The 23,540-nt window shown below is 38.7% G+C and overlaps 1 protein-coding gene across 3 annotated transcripts in view; it reads left to right on the top strand.

Annotated features, from left to right (window-relative positions):
• CDS1 (CDP-diacylglycerol synthase 1) overlaps positions 1-23,540 on the top strand; it is a 74,390-nt gene that overhangs the window by 27,424 nt on the left and 23,426 nt on the right. For all 3 annotated transcript variants that reach the window (XM_036338551.1, XM_036338559.1, XM_036338542.1), the window contains exons 4-11: positions 4,579-4,676; positions 5,891-6,030; positions 11,973-12,031; positions 13,703-13,785; positions 15,498-15,585; positions 17,433-17,501; positions 19,353-19,505; positions 21,184-21,303. In XM_036338551.1, coding sequence (XP_036194444.1) covers positions 4,579-4,676; positions 5,891-6,030; positions 11,973-12,031; positions 13,703-13,785; positions 15,498-15,585; positions 17,433-17,501; positions 19,353-19,505; positions 21,184-21,303 — 810 coding nt within the window. The remainder of the gene's footprint in view (positions 1-4,578; positions 4,677-5,890; positions 6,031-11,972; positions 12,032-13,702; positions 13,786-15,497; positions 15,586-17,432; positions 17,502-19,352; positions 19,506-21,183; positions 21,304-23,540) is intronic.

The following is a 23,540-nucleotide window of genomic DNA, read 5'->3' on the forward strand; positions in this document are numbered from 1 at the left end:
AACTGCAATAGCATTTAATTTAAAAAAAGAAAAAAGGATGCTATGAGAGCAAAGGGGCAACTGGAAGGCTTCTCCAAGGCCTGTGCCCAGCATAAGTGCTCGGTCTGAAGGCTGAGTAGGAGAAGTTGGTGTGGTGAGAGAGGGAGCTTGGGGGAAGGAGGGTCACCACAGAGACTCCTGGACATAAAGGCCTTGGCATCTAAAGAAGCATGAAGCATTTGAAGCAAAGTGGTGGAAGTGAGAAGGAGAGTGCATTTGTTCAATAGATTTGTCACTTTATGCTGAGTGTGACTTAGCAGGGAGCAGTGAGAGCCAGCTCTCGGGGATCTGCAGCGTCTCTTTTATTATTTCTTTTTCTTCATCCCATCTCGGTTAGTTTAGCCTCTTCTTCTGTACTCACCTCCCTGTGTCCTTGCCCACTTAGAATTCTGTTCACCTGTCTCACCTGTCTTCTCCTTCCATGCTAGTCCTATTCAGAGCACTAAGCTAGGAGCAATATGAGATGGCTTTCCTTCATTCTAGAAAAGAATCCATTTTGAACTGAAATTAGACACGCTTGGGGAAAAATAAAATTCCACCAACCCCTGAAACCACTTAAAGTAACTCTCCTAAACACCATCAAGCCCTTTCACTCTTCTTTTTGTCCTCATTAATTTTGTACTTCCTTGGGGATATCAAGGTCACAAAAATGAATAAGAAATTGAAGAACTTTTTTTTTTTTTTTTTTAGCAAGAAAAATGAATAATGGATGGGACTAATTTAATGTGAGGGCAGAAGCTCTGAGTCTGAAAGCCAGGTAGGCAGGGCGAGCACCGTCCAGGTGAGACTGGAGAGAAGAGCCCGGCTCCCTCCCAGCCTGCGTCTGAGCCCGCTGAGGGCTACGGGTGCCGAGTGACCACCACTGGCCTCGGGACTTGGGCACTGAAGAGTGAGTGTGTGCAAAGCGCTTTTCAGTGGTGAGTGGTCGAGCCTGGAAGCAGGGATTAGACCAGCCGTGGGCAAACTACGGCCCGTTTGAAATGAATAAAACTAAAAAAAAAAAAAAAAAAGACCATACCCTTTTATGTAATGATATTTACTTTGAATTTATATTAGTTCACACAAACACTCCATCCATGCTTTTGTTCCGGCCCTCCGGTCCAGTTTAAGAACCCATTGTGGCCCTCGAGTCAAAAAGTTTGCCCACCCCTGGGTTAGACGATGGCAGACAGCCTATAAGGCTTTGTGTCTGAGGGACCTTTGGGTGGACCTTGAGGCTCTATCAGGGTGGATGCCTGCATGCTGTGAGCAAAGGTCCTCACGGCCAGGTGTGTCAGAAAAGGCGGTGTTGCTCTTTCCTAGAGGCAGGGCCTTTGAACCGGGAGGAATGATTAGGGATCAGATTCTGGAGGACCTTGGCATACTATGTGAAGAAGTTTGGGGTTTATTTGTAAAGCACGGAGGAGCCATTGAAAATACTGGGGATTATTTGAATTATGAGTCTCCTTTAGAAGGTAATTTTGATCAAGACGTTGCAAAACACCTGCATCCTTGATACACTGACTCCGTGGGCTCCCTGTGAGTCAGTGACGTGGTCTCCACACTAGACTGTTTGGTGTAGAGAGTAGGGCCAGAATTGGTAGAGACTGTTTTTTTCACCACTCTTTTATGACAAAATTCAAAACCCCTTTAAAGACATCCCTGGATTCTGACTTTTAAAAAGAGAATCATAAGCATACCTAAAGCACCCGGGCTTTTTGGTTCATTTTTTCCCCTCTATGAAAGGTTGTTTCTTTGGTTAGCTTAATCAGAGGAGAATATAAGAATGTTAAAGATGTAGTTAAAGTAGATTTGAACTGTTGTCGCTCTTATTTAGGTTTATTGCATATGCATGCACACACGTCTGCACACAGGTACACATGCATGTATACATATGCTGTATTTATGATGTTTATGTTAAGGAAATATGAATGGACATACACATACACACACACTATTGGTACTCAATTGCTTTCATGTGCTTTAAAGTCTTATTTACATCCATATCCCTAACTAGGTCATTTTTATTTTGAGTCAGACACATTGTATATAGCTTGCCTTTGCCTAATAATATCAGCACTTAAAAATGACTAATCCAAGAGAATTTTATTAAAAACTTCTAGGAAATGATAGCTACTATTTTAAGATGGAACTCATACGCATGGTCCTTAAAATGAGCTTTTTCCCTTCAAACTTTTAATTATAGTACTTTAATTGCTGCAGCCACAGCTTGGAATCACACTTTCCAAATGATGGGTTTATTAAAGCATATTTTGATTTAAAGCAGGTGTACACATATAGAAGATATTGTAGGAGCCCCCCTCCCCCCTCCACCTTCTTGGAAACTCTTATAATAATTCTTTTAATCTACAATATATAATTTACTTTTTAATAGTGTTTAATTTTTCTCCATTGTGAAAGGTATAAAAGTATATTAAAATTACTTTGGAAAGTAGATAATTTTAAAAATCACCCAACCCAATCATTAACCACCAAAACCTAGTTAATACTGCCATTTGATATGCTTCCTTTAATCCTTTTTTCTTTTATGTTTTTAAAAACCATGGTTGTAGTCATAATGTGACTAAAATTTTATATCCTGCTATGGAAACCAAATATCTTCTCAAGCGTTTTGTGTTGCTCTAGTTTTACAACCATCGGTTTAATACAGTCATCTCCATGGAATGGAGTGCCTCATGAGTTATTAAACCATTGTGTTATTTTTAGACATGCAGGTTATTTTCTGGTTTTTCTTTTTTGTGAATAACACTGTTAAACATATGCAGAATTATTGCAGAACATATGCAGAATTATTGCAGAACATATGCAGAATTATTTTCTTTGAATAGATTCCCAAAGTGAGAATAGACACTTTTAGTTGGGTAACCCACAGGTACCATAGTTCAGACTGAACATATGCAGATCTCAACTTCTATTCCAACCCCAGCCATTCTGCATAAATTAGTTTCCCAAGCCTTGCCTAGTGTTACTCTGTGTTCCCCTCTTTCTCTTGGCCCCTCCAATTTCTTCAACCTCCAAATCCTGTTAGTTCTACCCCTTGATGTGTGTTATTCTTGCAATCCATTCTGCCACCATCCTAGGTAGATGTTCACCCACACTCATCTGGGTGGTGGTGTCCTGCCTGCCTTACTGTCTCTACCTGTGCTGCCTCTGCAGTTAATTCTTTCCATCTCTGTTATCTTCAGACCCTCCCATTTGATCATGTCCTTTCACGACCAGCACAGCCTCCTTAGTGCTATTTCCTATGGTTCTGGGACCAGGTTTATCTCTCTCTATGTATCACCCCCACCTCAGTGTTCCAGCAACTCTGAGAACCACATGCCTTGCCCTCTCTTACATCCATAAGTCTATTTCCTCCTCTTTTGCCCTGATTGTGGCCCTCCCCAACCCGCTTCCACAGTTTCTTTTGTTTGTCTGCCTGTGCTTATTTATATCCTTGTAACTATTTCCACATGATATTAGTAGTTGTATGTCCTCCCTGACAGACAATGCCTCTCTGAGAACAGATTTCCTATGTCAGTAACTAGCAGAATAGGCATTTACATAAAGGTTGTTGTTTTAAGGTTCTTAACACATTAATTGGACCAATGGAGTCCTACCAATGTGCATTGCTGCCTGTGTTGATTGCGTGGAGTATCAGTTTCTGTGTAATCACCCAACCCTGGAAAATACAAATACGTATATATTAACTCAAATGCTTGAGTCCTGTTTTCTCTTTCCCAGCAGTTCCATATTCACTCTACTTTCAAGCTTTGATTAGCGATCATATAAATATGTGTGTGTGCAATTAAAGATACTTTTTTCTCCTCTCAGTAAAATACCACATGTACAGTGCTAATGGTTCTTGAGCAAATGTGTTCATAAACATTGCATCAGTGCGTTTGGTATTTTAAAAGCCCTTGGTTCTATAAATAGCACAACTTTGCCATTTTATCGTAACATCTAGCATTGTCCCCATTCTGTGATTTTTTTGTGTCCAAAAATGACATTGGGTGTTATGTACAAAGGTTATTTGAAGGACAGTATTTCAGTTTCCTCTTGTCTTTATAACACACATTTACAACTTTTTCCTAAAAGAACTATTCATAATAGTTTGGCATAATAATTTCTTAGATGGCTGAGGGAGCCCAATAACTTTTTTGAAAACGTATTTTTTGTTGATTTCAAAGAGGAAGGGAGAGGGAGAGATCGAAACATCAAGGATGAGAGAAAATCATTGATCCACTGCCTCCTGCATGCCCCATACTTGGGGATGGAGCCCACAACCAGACACATGCCCTGATCTAGTTACCTGTGACCAACCAGATCACATCCCTCAAATTGAAACTGCACTGCCACCTCCCACCCCAGGAAGGATCTCTGTTTAAAACCTTGTTTTACTTACCTTCTAAACTGGAGTTTAGAGATGTTGAATATTGAACTTTTGCTACTGACATTTAGAATAATTAAAAATGGATAGGCTCAAATACATGTGACCACAAGCCACTTATTAAATATAAACATCAAGAAATGTATGTCAGTGTTTTCTCTTGGTTTCAGGTTCTAGGCATCCAAGTGAAATGCTTCCATGAAATTATCACTATAGGTTACAGAGTCTATCGTTCCTATGAGCTGCCATGGTTTAGAACACTCAGCTGGTAAGTGACTTAAAACCTTTTGATATGAAAATCTAACTCTTAATTAAAGATAAAGAAAATCTGACTCTTTTCTCAAGTGGGTAAGAGAGGCATTCTGATCAATCAGTATCCATATAGTTGATCTTATAGATTGATTTTGGAGAAAGATAAATTTAAAAATTGCAACTGAATTTTGAAAAGAAGAAGATCACCTTCAATTCTCCCATTCCAACACAACTGTTAAAATATCACATGTTAGCCTTATTTCCCAGCAGTCGGATATCTCTCTTGCAATCCAGTACCACTGGCTTCTAAGTGCTCGCCTGCCTGCCTGCCTGATCGCCCCTAACTGCCTCTGCTTGCCGGCCTGATTGCCCCCTAACTGCCACCCTGCTGGCCTGGTCACCCCCTAACTGTCCCCTGCCAGATTGGCCACCCCTAACAGCCTCTGCCTCGGCCCCTACCACCATGGCTTTGTCTGGAAGCCATCCGGCCTAATTAGCATATTACCCTTTTGTTAGTATAGATAGTGGGCAAAATGTACTGGTGGGCTAGAGTGTGCTGTGATAGCCTTACAGAAGAGTCCAAGACAGTTTCCAGCATAGGAGGATAGAAAAACGGTAGCACAGCTGATAGAAATGAGAATACTTGCCCTTTGAAAACAGTGGGGCATAATTCCCTCCATGAGGTCCAGAGCGAAGCCACGCCTTTCCTTTTCTGCTCTCCTGGCTGCCTGGGGCTCTGCCGTGTAAAGCGCATGGCACTAGGAACCTAGGGTGGTGTTTCTCAGCCTTTTTCCTGGCTCCCATTAGCAAAATCTCACGGGTTACACCTTTCCCTGAGGGAAAAGATATACCAGAGCTTGGAGGAAGGACAGGTGGTTTATATGATTTTTAAAAGGTTCTACTGGAGATTTTTACTGCTGCTAGCTCCTGTCCTCACTGCTGCTCCTTAAAAATCCCTGCTCAACAGGAGGCCATCGGGAGCAAGGAGGAGAGGGAGAAAGACGCCAACATGTGCGGGGCAGGTGGAAATTTGGCTTAGGATCTCTACTATAAAAAGCATTAGAGCTGTGTGTGAATGGGGGTAGGGGAGCGGGGGAGAGAGAGATTGCAAGTATTTTCTATATTGTGAGATTGAAAGTATTTTTCATATTGTTTCCTAATATTGTTTCTGGAATTTGAGGGGCCTAAAAAAGCTTCAAATATAAAAAGCTAATTATTTTTAAATTACAGGTACTTCCTACTCTGTGTAAACTACTTTTTCTATGGAGAGACTGTAGCTGATTATTTTGCTACATTTGTTCAAAGAGAAGAGCAACTTCAGTTCCTCATTCGCTACCATAGATTTATATCATTTGCCCTCTATCTGGCAGGTAAGTTAAGGAAAATATTCTGTATCAATATGTAGATAACAGATTTTACATGTTTATTTTTATTTTTGCTATTTAAATTCATAACATCCTTTCTTTGTTACATTTTAATCCAGCTTCTTTTTTTAGTTGTCCCATGTGAAAAGCTATTCTTTCTCATTAGGGTCTTAAATAGAAATTATATTTTAATGGTGGTTTTAAAAAGTACTTATTTAATAGTCACTCCGTATATTTGAAAAATTTCTTTGCAAATTGTAGTAAAGAAACTTTTAAATATATGGATTGATATAACCAGGTATAATTTACAAAGAAACCTTCACACTTATATTGCTTTATTTGTTCCTAGGTAATAGAGTTTTATATAGACTTAATCAGGGTACTTAGTTTTTCTGACATGGTTCATTACATATTCATTTATAGTGTGCTGTGCCACATGTTTTTTATTTTAGATTAAGAATCAGATACTTAGGATAAAGTTAGGATTATAGATTTATTTTCCATTAAAGTTTCCCAACCATATACAAATTTTTAAGAAATTGATTTAGATATGTACTTTTTAAAAGTCAGATTTACATCATTAAATGGGTGCCTAAAATATCACTTTATAGAAAGTATCTACAATTACATTTTCATTCTTTTATGACAATTTGTTTTTCTTGAGCTTAGTAACTGCTTCCCCTTCTTTTCTCCACATTTGTGAAGTTCTAGGTACAGTCCTTAATTTTTCCTTCAGGTCTGTGCTATGTCTGTTGGTAGCTTTTTCAAATATTCACACAAATCAGTAGCGGGTCAGTTCTCTCTTTTCCTGGAGACCTCTGTTCCAGAGACTTCGGTGGTATTACCATTGGATTGGCTGCTGGTAGGCCTATAGCGTACCAGCATGATTTGGCCTCCTTATTTCTTCTCTTCCATGCTGTCCAGTTTCTGGGTTTACACCCTCATTTTGTTGTAAGCATGGCCTCCGATAGTTTCCTATGAAATGTTCTTAGAAGGTAAAGGTCTAAAAATATTTTTATTCACCTGGCCGGTGTGGCTCAGTGGTTGCACGTCAACCTATGAACTGGAGGTCACGGTTTGATTCCTGGTCAGAGCACATGCCTGGATTGCAGGCTCCATCCCTAGTGTGGGGCATGCAGGAGGCAGCTGATCAGTGATTCTCATTATTGATGTTTCTATCTCTCCTTCTCTCTTCCTCTCTGAAATCAATAAAAATATGTTTAAAATATATATATGTGTGTATCTATCTCTCTCTCTCTCTCTCTCTCTCTATATATATATAGAGAGAGAGAGAGAGAGAGAGAGAGAGAGAGAGAGAGAGAGAGAGATAGATACCGTTCGTACTTGGTTGACTGCTTTGGCCAAGGCTCCCACTTATTATTAGTTGACTTTTACTTAATACTCTAGTTTAGAAGCCCAGGCCTCGCTCTTGCCTTCCACTGAGCCTTTTCTGGACACGTTTCTCTAGAAGATACTATTAGCCGTCCCTTATTTGTTAGGTTTGCTAAAAGTTATCCAATCTCTTTTCCAGCTTCCAAAATTTTGCAGCCATTTCTCCTCTATTTTCTTTGACATTTCTTCAGTTCTCTTTGCTCTCTGGGTTTTATTTTCTTCATTGTTTTCTTTGTGGGTTTTTGCCTAAACATTATTTTAGTTAGGCTACTGGGACAGAGTAGAAATAAATGCATGCGGTCACCTTGCCATTTTAAGACAGAAATCCTAACTAGTTTTATATTTTTTATTTTGGCTTTAAAGAATTTACTCTTTTCTCTGATGGATCCAGGGCTGACTGGGCCTCAGTGGGCAGTTCTGACGGAGGACCTCTCCCGGGGAGGCATCAGATGGAGGCAGTGCTAGTCATTGAAGTCTTGAGTGGCTGGACATCCGAGTTCGCTCGCTCTCAGGGCCACAGTCAGTGCTGGCTGTTGACTTGAGCTCCTCCTTTTGGCCCCTCCATGGGGCTTGGCTGTCCCTGAGTGCCACGGATGGGTTCTGAATAGGGAGTGACTGCACCAAAAGCCAGTGTCTCAAGAGTCCTTAATTAGGTGTGTTTTTTAAACTGGTTTCCAAAAATGGAAGCATGATGCATGCTCATAGTAAACAGACTAAAAAGCAGTATTCAGTGAAACCTCCCTCCTACCTCGGAGCCTGCCTTACTGTCTCTAGGGGCTCACGACAGCTATTGCAGACATTTTTTGCATGTTCGAGCTTATATGTCTGTATCTTCCATTCCCCCTCATTTCTTTCTTTAATACAAGTGAGAGCAGACTAGTCTGTACCTGCTTTTTTCCAGTTGATGTAGCTCATGGGTGGTTTTACATTGGGACATCGGAATCGATCTCACGTTTTCCATACCTGCAGTAGCATCTATGTTATATTGATGTGCAGACAGCGGTATCTGCTGGGCAGAATGTCAGAAAGTACGGTGCCCACCGTTTCCCCAGCTTGCTTTCCCTTTGAGACTTGCTCTCTCTTATCCTTGAGAATAACTTCTCAATTGAGTGGTAACGAAGATGTAATTTGTTTTCTTTATTGTTTCTTTTTATACATTTTATACATGACAGCCTCCCAGCCAACCTTTGTAGTGTTTGCTTGCTTCATACACTGTTTTCCAACTCAACTTTATAAAATAAAACCAGTATTCCTTCCTTTTTTCTGACTGATTTCTGTCGGAGAAATAGTGCAGTTTAGGCTCGTGGACTCACAGGAGCTCATTGAAAGTCAGTGTCATTCTTCCAACAAGCATTTGAGTGCTTTCCAGATGCTCGGCACTGTGGATGGTGCGGAGACAGGGAAGTATGGCCGACAGTGTGTCTTCCAGGGTCTTGAAATTGGTGGGACATGCGTCCCCAAGTTTATTGCTGAAACATGAGCCAGGATCTCTAAGCAGACAGGAGGGCAAGGAGGGCCTTGCTCTGCTGGGGATGGAAAGGCTACAGAAGGCCTTTGAGAAGAGATTTCAGGTGTCATGAAAAGTAACGAGCAAGCAGGCATCTGCCGGGTGGGTAACAGGAAGGGCATTGCAGGCTTGGAAATGAGAGAGCGACGCATGTCCTGGGCTGGTGGCAGGCATTAAAAGTTGGACAGGTGGGCAGGAACCACACCTTGAGAAGCTGTGTGTATTGTGGGAAGGGTTTGGAAACCATTGGAATTTTATGCTAAGAGATGATATTACCAGATTTTTAATTAAATGGAAGATGAGTTGAGAGACATTAACAGGGCGACTAGATAGGAAATTGCTGCTGTAATTCCTACTAAATAGAATGAGGACCTGAGCCATTTAGGTTTGTATTTAATACTAAGAGGGTCATAAAGTGAATAAAACACTGTAGGCTGACCTTAGAAACTCACAGCTATTTATGGAAGTCCATGGAAAATGTCTTCTGTGTCCCCCATTATTGGTTCAAGATGTACTCTTCGTTGAGATGATTGTATCTTTATATGCGGTCGTAAGGAATAATATATTCCTTATACTTTGTCCAGTTTCCACCAATGTAATATTTTGCAAAACCTGGATATTGATGTTATTACAGTCTTACAACTGTACTTTTAAAACGCAACCTTATAGTAAACTAGGAGCTACTGGGTTAAATGACAAAACTTCCGATACAAATCCCCAGTAGTCTTCTATATCTACTATTTTATGTGTGGTCTAAATATGGTCCTGTTAGAACATAAGCACCAATTTGCATCTCAATTGTGTTTTAACTCCCAGGCTTAGCATGGGGTCTGGAGTTGGGGTTCCCAGTATGTATTATTGGGTGAATGATCAAGAGGCAGAGAACATGCACATCCACGCAGTGCTTCCTAAGGGCACTTCCTCAGCATCAGTGCTTCCTTTGCTGAGTGTTGAGGCTCTGCTGGTGATTGCTGAAGTGGTCAGCAACATTGTGAGCTTACTCTACCAAATGGAGTTAGACTTCAAAACAGGAGCAAGAAATGGAAAGTGTTCTATGCTGAGAACGTTCCATCTTTCTCTCAAATTATGCTGTGAAATCTTTTTTAAAAATAGGATTTTAGTGATTTCAGAGAGGAAGGAAGAGAGAGAGAGAGAGAGAGAGAGAGAGAGAGAGAGAGAGAGAGAGAGAGAGAGAAAGAAATATATCAATGATGAGAGAGAATCGTCGATCTGCTGCCTCTTGCACATCCTCCAATGGGGATTGAGCCCACAACCGAGGCGTGTGCCCTGACCTGGAATTGAACCGTGACCTCCTGGTTCATAGGTCAATGCTTAACCGCTGAACCACATCAGCGGGGCACTATGAAATTTTTTTGTTGAACAATATTCCAAGGTCTTTTGAAAATTTTAGTTTTGACTTTGGAAAGTATAGGTCTTAGCAAACTTAAAAAGCAGAGACAGCCCAAGCTATTTCATTGACATTGAATTTTATTAAAATAAAATGTAGGTATCTCTGGACCTCCTCACCACGGCCTCCTCGAAATTAAATGACTTGTTTAATATCATACAAAATGACTCTCTGACTAGGACCTGGAAATCATTCTGACATTTAGATAATTTTGTTGTAAAATGAATTTAACTGATAGCAAGAAAAAATCAGTGAGACTAAAAGTAATAGGACAAACATTTTCTCTAGAGTCTAGATCAGGGACCCTCAAACTTTTTAAACAGGGGGCCAGTTCACTGTCCCTCAAACCGTTGGAGGGCCGGACTATAGTTTTTTAAAAAAAACTATGAACAAATTCCTATGCACACTGCACATATCTTATTTTGAAGTAAAAAAACAAAACAGGAACAAATACAATATTTGTATTTGCATGTGGCCCGCGGGCCGTAGTTTGAGGACCCCTGGTCTAGATACTAGTATATTTTTTAAATATCTTTGTGATTTGGATTCAGGGCTCTCTAGAAACAGAGCAGCCATGTGATTACATGGCTAGTAGTGATGGGTGAATAAGTTTAAGTTGTTTACACCTAATATTCATTACCATCTCTTCAGACAACTGGTGATTTTTTTGGGGGGGGGGATTGTATTTATGCATGGCTAACTCTTTCCTTTTCTTTAAATATTTTTATTGATTTCAAAGAGAAAGGGAGAGGGAGAAAGAGAAACATCAATAATGAGAGAGAATCATTGATCAGGGCCTCCCACATGCGCCCCTCCCCCGCCACCCTCCCTTTTATCTTAAAGGATGTTGATGAATTCTTTTGAAAGATGTCACAAATAACTATTCACAAAGGATTGTATCTGCAAAACCACTTCTCATTTTTGAATTAATGACTGTTAAAAACTATACCCATACTACTATTCTATACCTTAAACTCACCATGAAGATTGATAGAAAACTTTAATCTTAGCTAATCAAGTTGGTTTTCATGACAGTTTCTACAATGCATAATCACAGAAAATAAATTATCAACTAATCTATCCTATATGAAATAAATACTAGACTTAGTACATCTAAGTCATACTTACCAAGGCAATTCTACACACTAGTAAGCGAGGTTGATACTATTCTGACCAGAGCCACGAACCAAACAGCAGCTGCCTTCAGCTATATTCTGATGAGTGATTTGAAATGTCAGTGGAATACAAGGATGGTGACAAAGGAAGGGAATGAATATGGGCTCCCAGATCCTACCTCACCTCCTACTAGACACTTGGTAGACTGATATAGCAAATTAATTTTATTTAACTGAAATTTAAGACCTGGTTTTCCATGTCCACCTATTAGCAAGAGATGAATTCACTTAACTAACTTAGGGGATATTTATTGAATGTATGCATTGGAATATATTAGGCGTTTTGGAGCTACAGGATCATTTCCAGCAGGAAACTTTTACTTAATATAAGAGTAGGAGACATGCCAAAGGAGTAAGTGGATAGAGTATGCAGGTGTGGTGTAGAAGATTGGCTTGTTTGAACTCAGCGAATCTTACGCTTGGTAACCAATTGCACAACAAGCACATGGTCTTTGTTCTTGAGCAGGTTTCTGCATGTTTGTGCTGAGCTTGGTGAAGAAGCATTATCGACTGCAGTTTTACATGGTATGTATTAATCATGGTTCCGTAGTCACTGTACATCATAGAAACCCTTACCTTTAATTATTTTTCTGTAGTGAGAAGATAAAATGTAATCTGCTACTTGAGGCCTAAATTTTCATTTGGAGATGACTATTAAATACAAAAGGTTGAAGTTGAAACATTTTTGAGGATTTAAAAATTTTAACCATTTTCAAAATTTTCTAAAAACTTTTTCTTTAAATATGCTCAAAGGCTATAAAATTAAAACCAAGTATTTGGATTCCCTAAATTGGTAGAAATTTGAAACATTTCCATAGATTTCTGAATAGTTAGTCTGAGAAGCTAATTATATTTAGCCTATTTCTCTATGGAAACTTGCTCTTCGTTGAGTATAAAGGGACCAAAGCATGTATTTTCTTGGTAGCTATGGTTAGTCATAAAATTTCATAATTCCTTTTAGCCTAAGGTATTTTATTCAGTTTAGCGTTGAACAGTGTTCAGTGTTTTATGAAATTTATCACTGTGTATGATGAACTTTTCTTCTTTTCTTAAAAGGTAGCTAATTATAAGACTTAAAATGAAAAACATAATATTTAAATCTGTGAAATTATGTATTAGTCTTGTTTTGGATTTGGGATATATTTTCTATTCTTTATGCTTTGCTTTTCTCCATTAAGACCTCCTGCTGAGCATTAGTGCTGAGAAATTATAATATTTCTTACATTTCTAATTTCTGGAGACCTTGAGAGGGAAAGAGTAAAATTCTCAATGAAAAATCTAGAAACTGTCAAGAAAAATTAGAAATAATAGGATCTCCTATGAAAATATAAATGGTGCCTATTGGGAAAAAAATCATTTATGCATTTTTAAGCAACCAGGGTAAAGGAGAATTGGATCTTTTAAGCAGATAAAAATAAAATTAAAAAAGCCACAATATAATATTTGCTGAAATAGAAAATAGGTTTATTATGAATAAATCAAAATCTAAGAATTTTGAAGAGTAATAAATTCCAATCAAAATTATGACACTAGAAACATGAGCTTTTTTTTCATTCACATTCAACTCATACTGATGATGCTAAAAGTCCCTAACGGCTACCTCTCAGGCTGGATGGAACTGAAACAGAGAGGCCTTTGGAAATTTGAAATTGACTCCTGCCGTTGAACAGAGCTGTGACGATCAACTTCCAAGTATGAAAAGGTGGATTCAAGGGCAGTTGATCTCTCCTGGTTTGAATCATTTGAATTTAGAAATCACTCTTTATGGGAAAAAGTTACCATAGTGAATTCTGAAAAAAGAAATAGAGTTTAGCAGGTTTAATAACTGCAGAACGCAGCTGGAGTAAAATGTTCCTCTCTAAATGTCATAACAACACCATACATTTCTTACTATCATTGTAAGCCGATGGTTCGAGACTATGGTTTATTTTTTATATGGTTATAAATTTAGCTCAGTATAATAAGCAATCCATTTGTATATTAAGATTACTTTTTAAAAATGTTTTCATGGTTTTAAGGTTCCAGTAGGCACCAAAATGAATATAATTTGCTAACGACATTTATTTTGTATAATCTTTTCTTACAAAATTTAACAAAAAAACCATGCTAGAATTGTGTGTTTCAAAGTTACTCTTGCTTCCTGGCTGCACTGATCAGTTGTGTTCACTAACTGTTGTGTTGTTGGGCTATTAACAGTTCGCATGGACTCATGTCACTTTACTGATAACAGTTACTCAGTCACATCTTGTCATCCAAAATCTGTTTGAAGGCATGATATGGTAAGGGCTCAGAATTATGCTGCTTTATACTTATGTCATAGCATTTTTAAAGCGCTTTCACATTGAACAGTGTCTCACAAACTTCTACTAAAATGTACTATTTGTTGTTGCTCTATTCCATTAAAATACCTTACTGAGTTTTGTTGATTTTACTATTTGACACCTGAAGACAAACATGTTAGCTGGGCATATTCCTTATTCAGATTCCAAATAAAATAAAGTCCTTATAAAAGTTTCAAACAGTTAATTACACTTTCAGGCTTGACTACTATTTGAATGTGACTTTTTACAAAGCATCGCTCTTAAAAAGAGCATATTATTTACATGGGATGCAGAAAGAACATGAAAGTTTGCTTGCCAACATTGTGCTGGCAAAGCACTTTCTCTAGTGAAAGTGGTACATACTCTGCCCACGTATAGGAGCAGGTGTCCGGATTTCAAATGTATGAAATTACTCGCTGTATAGCAGTGGCTTGCCCATTCAGAAAGCATTTTTGTAAGTTAAAAATTAGTTTCAAGGGCGCGCGGGGGGCGGGGGGGGGAGATGTAGAGGATGGAGACATATGTAATACTTTCAACAATAAATATTTTTCAAAAATAAAATAATAGCCCTAACCGGTTTGGCTCAGTGGATATTGAGTCCGCAGCATTGGCCTGCGGACTCAAGGGTCCCAGGTTTGATTCCGGTCAAGGGCATGTACCTTGGTTGCGGGCACATCCCCAGTGGGAGATGTGCAGGAGGCAGCTGATCGATGTTTCTCTCTCATCGATGTTTCTAACTCTCTATCCCTCTCCCGTCCTCTCTGTAAAAATCAATAAAAAATATTAAAAAAATAAAATAAAATAATAAAAATAAAATAGTATTAGCTTAAAATTATAAAAATTATTATTAGTTAAAAATAGAGTGGAGAAAAAAAGATTTTAAGAAATCTGACCATAATTTCCCCACATTTATAAAAGCACTCATTAATTAAAATCCTTTACACGTGGTTTTGTGAAAATAAATTATTCCCATGACAGCTTCATGATTTTTAGCCAAGGGGTTGGTGTTATGTGTGTACAATTAACATCATTTTAAGATTGTCTTCCATATACAAACTTTCAATTGCTGGAAGAAGTTATGAAATTAATAGGTTCTGTATAATTAGTTGGGTTTAATGCAATTTTTGGCTAAGATAGAATTAAAATTGATAATTTTTCCTGTAAGACAATTTGTATTAAGAGTTTAGTATAAATTTTATCAGATTATACTCTATCTAAACCAAATGACTCATTCCATTTTGAAAGGCAGCTTTTTAAAAAACTTTTTCTCATCCCTATTTCTCTCTCCTCTCCCTTCCTCTCTGAAAATATTTTTAAAAATTTTTTATACTATTATAATTTGTTCCTCATAAAAATGAAATTTGAAAATCCATAGCTATAGAAATTCATTATTTAATATTAAAATTAAATTGATTATTTAGTATATTCCTTAGCAGTATTTTCCCACTATGTTAATTTATTTATAGATTTTGATCTGCTTAATTGCTAAGCAGGCAAATGTAGTTAATAATTAATGTTTCTAATAATGTTTCGTCAAGTGTTATGTTCTGGACTAGTCTGAAGTGTAATTCAAAGAGTTATTATATTGATTCATTGTGAGTCATAAGCTGTATAAAATACTTGTCACTTAATCATATGAACTTGTTTTTGCTGACTATTTTTTTTTAAAGGTTCCTTGTTCCAATATCAAGTGTTATCTGCAATGACATAACTGCTTACCTTTTTGGATTTTTTTTTGGGAGAACTCCATTAATTAAGGTAATTATAAAATATCACAAGCCACTACCCTAATCTTAAAGATTAGCCACTGGGGACTTAGTGCTGTTGCCCATTTTTTATTTCTTTTGTTTGTTTGTTTTTCTGTTTTTCTCTTTTGATTTCCAAGGGCCTTCGATCCCCCTTGGCTGCACTCAGGGCGGTGAGCATGTTTCCCGAGGGTGCGGTCTGGCTCTTTAACTGTTCTGTTGGCTCCTCACTGAGGGCTCGACGCCATCGGTTATCCTTTCTCCCACGAAGGCTCATCTCTCCTTTCTGCTGGTTTCTTCTCTCAGTGATGTGGTTCTCCTTGCCTCTGCTCCCCCAGCTGTCTGACCCACCCCCTTCTTCACCAAACTTTTTGAAAGTGTTCATTACACCATCTTCACATACTCATGTCCACTGTAAGACTTTTACACCCAAACTAAAAAAAAAAAAAAAATTGAGGCCCTAAATAAAACACTGATAATGTAAGTCAAGGAAAGGTTAGAATAAGGGAAAGGAATGGACGTGAGAGCAGCTGCGTTGTTTTGCCTTAGAGCTGCTGCTTTTTACAGTCAGTGGAGACAAAGAAGGAAATGAATTAAGTTTTAAGTTCCCATGTTGAGGAAGAAAGAAACAAAGCAGTTCTTCATGGAAGAGCAGACCTTGGCCTTTAAAACCCTCCATAAATTCTCCCCCACAGAGCAGCGTTCCAACACAGGGTGTCAGGCTGAGCCTTAGGGATACGAGCAAGCCATGTATTTACCTCATGTTTCTAAAGCTGTTCAGCACACGGGCAAGTGATTAAGTGTTCAAGGCTCCTGGACCAGCTAGAAGTGTTGGGCTGAGGAAGTCTTCAGAGAGGCAGTACGCCTGCAGAAGATTCACTGTCTGACTTAGAACGAGTGCTAGTGAGCTTCCTGGGCTGGATTAGTTGCATAATAGATGCAGATGGAATTAAGTTCACCCCTAAGTCAATATGCTGTGGAACAATTCAGTTTGGTGGCTATCTTTGAACTAATCAGCGGGCACTTTTGAATTTGAGTCAGCTCGCACTGCATGATGATAATACTGAATTATCCTACGAGAAGGTAGACATCTGCCCCTTCGCTATTGTCAGATATGTCAAGAAGCCGGTTATTTGTGCCAGCCCTCTTGGCTTTGAGCTTTATGACCATCACAACAAGAGGCCCGTAAACAGCTCATGCAGCTTAGCTATCACCCGTTTCCATCTGCAGAAGCTTCCCTGGGATATTTATTGGCTCCTGTCCCTGTTCCACTGAAAGGGTCATCACAGAAGCCACCAGTGACCTGATGACAGAGCCCCAAACATCAGTCCTTCCTTTGCGGGGCAACTCAGGCAGTTAGCGCAGGCCCCTCCTGAATCTCCCCTCCTGCACCACCGACTTCCACATTCCTCTCCCTGAGCACCTCGTGGACTGGGAAGCAGCAGCTCTAATCTGAAACGAACAGTACCTGTTCGTAGAAGCACAGCGTGGTTCTTTCTTCATGGAGACAGACAAGGTTGTGACCAGAGAGAGAAGGATACGTGAATACTTGGGGAGTAAATACTATATCTGGGGCTGTGGACCATTTTGCCTTTTGGGAATACGTGGGACTTTGGTGTGCTGCGATGTCCAGGTTTAGTTATGCTCACCTATTTTTGGTGTGTGTCCAATGTTTGAGGGCCCAATATATGTTACATACTATTAGAGAAATTTGCACAAATAAATTGGGATCATGGAATGAAGGGAAAAGAAGCCATTCCAAGGAGAGATGTATGGGAATTCATCGAACAGAGGTTGGGTATGTATTGTGTGTTTTGGGAGTACAGTAACTCTTTTTTTATTTTATTTGGCCTTTTCTAGCTATCTCCTAAAAAGACTTGGGAAGGATTTATTGGCGGTTTCTTTTCCACAGTCGTGTTTGGATTCATTGTGAGTTTTACTAAGATTTTTATTTTATTTCTATTTTGAAAAATGGTAGCAAGTGTATCAGTCTATCCTAAACCTAAAAGAATTAAACTGCAAAGTGCTAATACTGTATTTATTGAAACCCACCAGGCATAATCTATTCTGTACCCCAGTAGGTCTCATCCTGGCTTCATATCGGAATCACCTGGGGAGCTTATTCAACATCTATGTCCCAGCCCCTTACCAGGGCAACTCCCCCCTGGTGTACGTGGAGGCCTTGAGGCCCTCTGTTGTGTTTGGCAGTTTCGAACAGCTGTTCTGCCTTGTTGGGGCACAGGTTCTGGGACAGGTGGTGGCCTTGAGTAAAAGCAGAAAATACAAATGATGTTGAAGAGCCTTGCCTCCCTTACACATGCTGCTACTTGGCTTAGCAAGTGCTTACTGCCGTGAGCCCAACATGCAGGAAAAGGTTGTTAAAAATAATTGTTTACTTTTAGCCATGAATAATGAGTCTTGTTAATGTTTTAAAAATTACTTTATAGTTACGGAATGTAGGTTTTTTTAATTAAAAGGTATCTCATAAGAAGCAGTAAAGATATAGTAAAATGGCTAGATATAAGGTAAATATATTAAAAAATAGTTAGGAAGTTTAATTTTTTAAAAATGTAGTCCCTAACAGTTCTAGCATACATTCCACAGCCAAATATACAGTGACTAAAAACAACATGAGAGAGAGCAAATATACAAATAAATGAAAAGTATCAGGTTTCTTGATGGGAAAACCATTCCTCTGTTTAATCTGCAATTTTAGTTCATTCTCAATGAAAATTCCAATAGGATCTGGCAAAACTAATCCAATCAGTGTTTATGTTTATACTCTGCATACTGTAGAGTACTGATGAGATAGTAACTCATAAACAGAATGATGACAAGGGAACTGATCCTGTCTGATGTTTATACATTATGAAGCAGGAATTACTAAGTTAAATAGCACTATAAGAATTTGGTATTATTAAAGACTAATTTAGAAATAGTATAAGAATAGCCATATCATTGGAAGAAAATAAACAGCTACCCTGTAAGAATGTAATGCATGGCAAAAGTAATGAGAAAGGACATTATATATTTTCTAATATATAATTTTGAGGAAACTGGTTAGAAGCAAAATCAGTTTATTAACATTCCTAGTGTCAATTTGCACTTCTCTTAATCATTCTTGAGCAGTATAATGGGGTGAATGGCTGCAAAAGAAAAGAGAATAAACTGTTGTCTAATAATTTCAATTTAAAATATTTCATTTTGTGTATCTTCTTCCATGACTGAGAGAAGCTATATTAAAATTACAGTGCTGTGGTCAAGGGAAGAATAGTTTAGTCAAAGTTTTCTGGGTTGGTTAACAATGGCGTTTTTCATCTGTATTTTTTTTTTGTAATTTTAAATCACTGGTTATTTATTAATTGATGAAATTAATATAACATTTATTCAAAGAACTTCAGCCCTGCACTCTCCCATACCTTAATTACTAGCATTTGCTAACATTAATTATGTGTACTTTAGAAAAGTGAAGCCTTGTTGAAATGCTTGTTTAAATGTTTAAATCAGCTTCTTTTTCTCCTTCCCCTTCCTTGTTTCTACTGTGGTCACATAGAGATAATCTCTTTGATTTCCAAAAGGCCTTTGGTTTTCCAATGGCTTTTCAAAGTCTTTTATTGGGTCAGTTTTGACCATCGAGCTTTGAGAATACATAGCAGAATGTGAATACAAAGAAACTTTGGCATCTACTCTGGCTGTTCTGCTGACACAAAACACACACATACACACACACACACAAAATCTTTCATTCAGTGTTTCATGAACTCCTGCCTTGTTACTCAGGCTGCCTACGTGTTATCCAAGTACCAGTACTTTGTCTGTCCAGTGGAATACCGAAGCGATGTAAACTCCTTCGTTACAGAATGTGAACCCTCAGAACTTTTCCAGCTTCAGAGTTATTCACTTCCTCCCTTTCTGAAGGCGGTGCTGAGACGGGTAAGATAAATGTGGGTAAGGTCCTCTATCTCAAAGAGTAAGATTTTTATAAGAAATTGATTTCTATAGAAATTGATTTCTATGATACAGAAGTGGTTTCACTGTCTGCTTAGCATCAATAATGTATTCTAGCCCTTTGTCATCTCCCTTTCTTGAACATAAAGTGAACATTACTATCATAAACCTATTGTTTATTAGGGGTTTACTTGCCTAATGGTTTGAATACTGATGCTATAATTTATCTTGTATTTGTTTTGAAACATTGAAAAATATTCCATAGATTTCTGAAAATTGGATGAGTTACAATAAGTTTCACATGTAATTGGCATGAATTGGCTAAATTTTTTAAAATTTATTTTTATTGATTTCAGAGAGGAAGGGAGAGGGAGATAGAAACATCATTGATGAAGAGAATCATTGATCGGCTGCCTCCAGCAAGCCCTTTACTGGGGATTGAGTGCACAACCTGGGCATGTCCACTTGCCTGGAATCGAAGCCTGGACCTTTCAGTCTACAGGCTGATGCTCTATCTACTGAGCCAAACCAGCCAGGGCATGAATTGCCTAAATTTAAAAATTAATTAAAATTCACCAGCTCAGAGTTTCCTTGATTTTTCAGGGGACCTTTACTTAGCAGACAAAACTGCTGCTTCTAAAAACCAGTTTCCCTTCCAGAAGTGCACTCCTGCCATTTAAGGCAACCCGCGGTCTTACACTGCAGGCTGTGCCATGCTGTCCAGCAGAACCTGCTGATATGTGCCACCGAAACCATATGTGGTTACTTAAACTGGGGAATCAAATAATTGTGTGTCGACACACGTGTGCATGCATATGTCTGAATCATATTACTTTTTAACTAAATTCCTTAACTTTAGAGAATAATTTATTTCTCTCCTGAGTGCTCAATACATGGATTCCAAGAATTTTTCCAATGTCCAAGCCATCTGTTATCTGCAAAGATCTGAACTGCCAATCTTTGATTAAGATTGGTGCTCTCAATGATGGTTGTGAAGCCACACCAGCTCTGCACTGTGTATAGTTTGTAGTTTTAGTTTAAAGCAGAGCAAGAAAAGAAATTTGGAACACGAACTTAGAATTTATGAAACAGTTTGCAGAATTCTCAGTTTTTATGTGGGTCTCCATAAATCTTTTATAAACGTCTTGCTGATGCACATTTTGGTATATTTTTAAAGCAACTTATTTTCATGTGTTTCTACATCATTTAGTTTACTATTAATAGAAAGACAAGCTTTACCCTCACTCTGTCATACAAAGTTATAAAGCAAAATAAAATTCAAAATTTAAAATACATTATATAATTACAAAAAACAAAGTACTACTGGTAAAAAACAAATTCCGAAATTAACTGAGCTGATTCTTGGTAAGTCTACAGCTCAAGTGTTGTAGAAATTTCTAGATGAACTAGAAAGTAGCCTGTCGGCTGCAAGGTTTTGGTGTGCCAGGCACTGTCAGTACGCATGCAGAGGGCACAAGAGTGCAGCTAGGAGAGGCTGATAAGGAGAGCTTACCGTGTATTTTTCTCCCATGAGCCTGAAAGTTTGTGAAATTAACAAAAATGTGGCATATGTTTTGAAGTATTATTATGTCATATTCTTAGTTTAGGTGACATGCTTAACTCCAATTTTAGCCCCACCCCTGCCTCTTGTTTTCCTCCGTAGGAGAGAGTGAGCTTGTACCCTTTCCAGATCCACAGCATTGCTCTGTCAACATTTGCATCTTTGATTGGCCCCTTCGGAGGCTTCTTTGCCAGCGGATTCAAAAGAGCTTTCAAAATCAAGGTGTGTGTTTAGGTTCTTTGTTACAATATCAGAGAATGTAATATAGTTGAAATTCAGTTCTGTATGGGTCTCCTACATTAAGCCCTCAAGCAAAAACTATTGGTTTCAGGCCTCACAGAAATACTTCCTGGTTGATTTGAGTGTATCCTTCCTTGTTGGGTTTTGGCCGAGACATGTCATGTCAGCCTCTTTTATAGAAATGGCACGTGTTACTTAATTGGGGACAACACAGAATCTTGGTCCTTCAGGTGCTCGGCCAAGAATCCAGTATGAATCGTCTGAAGATGAGTGTCCTGCCACAGTCTCACTTCCAGGACAGACAGGGCAGCCTTTGAATATGTAACCATCCATTCTGCTAGATCAGGAGTCAGCTAACTTCTGTAGTTGTTCATCACACCCTAACTACTCAACTCTGAACTTGGCCATCGTTGTGGGCAAGCCTGGCGGACGATGTGTCAATGAGTGGGCATGTTATTTATTTTGTAAATCAAGTTAATAAAGTTACAAAAACAGTGGCTGGATTTGGTCTGTGGGACATAGTTTGCTGATCCCTGTCCCACATACTTAAAATCATCCCTATGTTTTATTTTTTATTTTATTTTTTAAAATTTATTTTATTGAGTTTTTACAGAGAGGAAAGGAGAGAGATAGAGAGTTAGAAACATCGATGAGAGAGAAACATCGACCAGCTGCCTCCTGCACACCCCCCACTGGGGATGTGCCCGCAACCAAGGTACATGCCCTTGACCGGAATCGAACCTGGGACCTTTCAGTCCACAGGCCGACGCTCTATCCAGCTCTATCCACTGAGCCAAACCGGTTTCGGCCATCCCTATGTTTTAAGTTAGACTCTCATAAAGTGACACATAAGGTGTCCCCCCCAAAATGTATCCACATTTAACAGCTGATAGCTCAATTGATGCTTCTTTCTTTTCACATTTAACCCATCGGAATTAATAATTATTCAAAGTGTGTACATATTTTTGGGGACACCCTGTACATTTGCCCTCTTCTCTCAGCTCTCCTCTCATGGCTTCACCAGGTTAAGATGGAATATTGTGCCATTAGAAGTGAGAGAGGGCAGGCCTCTCTGAGGGGGTGGCATTTGAGCAGGAATCTGAGAAGAGGAGGAGGAGGAGGAGGCCTGCAGAGACATCTAAGGAAGAGACCCCAGCGAGTGCAAGGAGGGGAGGCGCTTAGCCTCTTTGAATAGTGTGTGTGGCTGATCACATTGCAGCAGTTGGTGGAGTTAAATCACAGAGGCCCTAAAAGCCAGGGAAATGAACTAACTCAGTGAGGATTTGCCATGGGGCAGACGGTATGTTAAGTGGGATGCAATATCCAAAAGTGTGTACGATGTTGTCCCTGTTCTCAAAATGCTCAGCACCCACTATGGGAGATAACACAGGTCCACACAGAACCCGCAGCAGCCGTGCATGGCTAGTGTCCTGTGACGGCTGCACACGGCGGAGCAGAACTGAGTTACCATGGCTGTCTTGTGCTGTGGTTAGTAGGGAAGAGGTGGAAGGAAATGTGTTGGCAAAAATTAACCAAAGAATTGTTTTACACAGATGTGTTATATTTGGAATGGCATTTTCTTTAATAGTCTCCAACCCAGGGTTTCCGGTTGACTACGGAGAATTTTTTTGCCTGTCCAAAAGGCTGTAATTGCTGTTGCATTTTATATGCTTATAGGTTGCCTGAGTGAATGAGAAGAGGAATTAGTCATAGCCATTTCCAGGCACTGAGAGATGGGGATATATCTGTCCAGTCAATTTGCAGAGGCTTACTAACCATCCCCTCAATTCAATTGACTAATGTGTCCCAAATGAACTATTTTTATTTTCTTTTTACCACACTTAAAAAAAGAAGGAGAAATATTTATCATAGTAGTAAAATGTTTATTTCAGAGTAAGAACTATTAGGATAAATATGAGTTAGAACCATGTGTACATCAGTCAACAATACTAAAATAGCTCCCAAAATAGTTTTGCTTAATCGGAAAAATAGTCTTTAAAATATTAGACTAGTAATAGTTGATACTTTTGATTTGGAAAAAGTTTTCCTAGCTAAAAAAAGTTAGTGCTAGAATTAACTGATATTTAATGAGTATTATTTTAATATTGCTGGTCAATTCAGTAATGTTCTAACATGGGAATATATGCAAAAGATGTGGTTTTGATCTGTTGTACATGTTCTAAGTTTGTATTTAGTGTGACAATCTGATAGTAAAGTAT

This window comes from Myotis myotis, unplaced genomic scaffold (genome assembly GCF_014108235.1).
Source record: "Myotis myotis isolate mMyoMyo1 unplaced genomic scaffold, mMyoMyo1.p scaffold_m19_p_1, whole genome shotgun sequence".
Lineage (NCBI taxonomy): Eukaryota > Metazoa > Chordata > Mammalia > Chiroptera > Vespertilionidae > Myotis > Myotis myotis.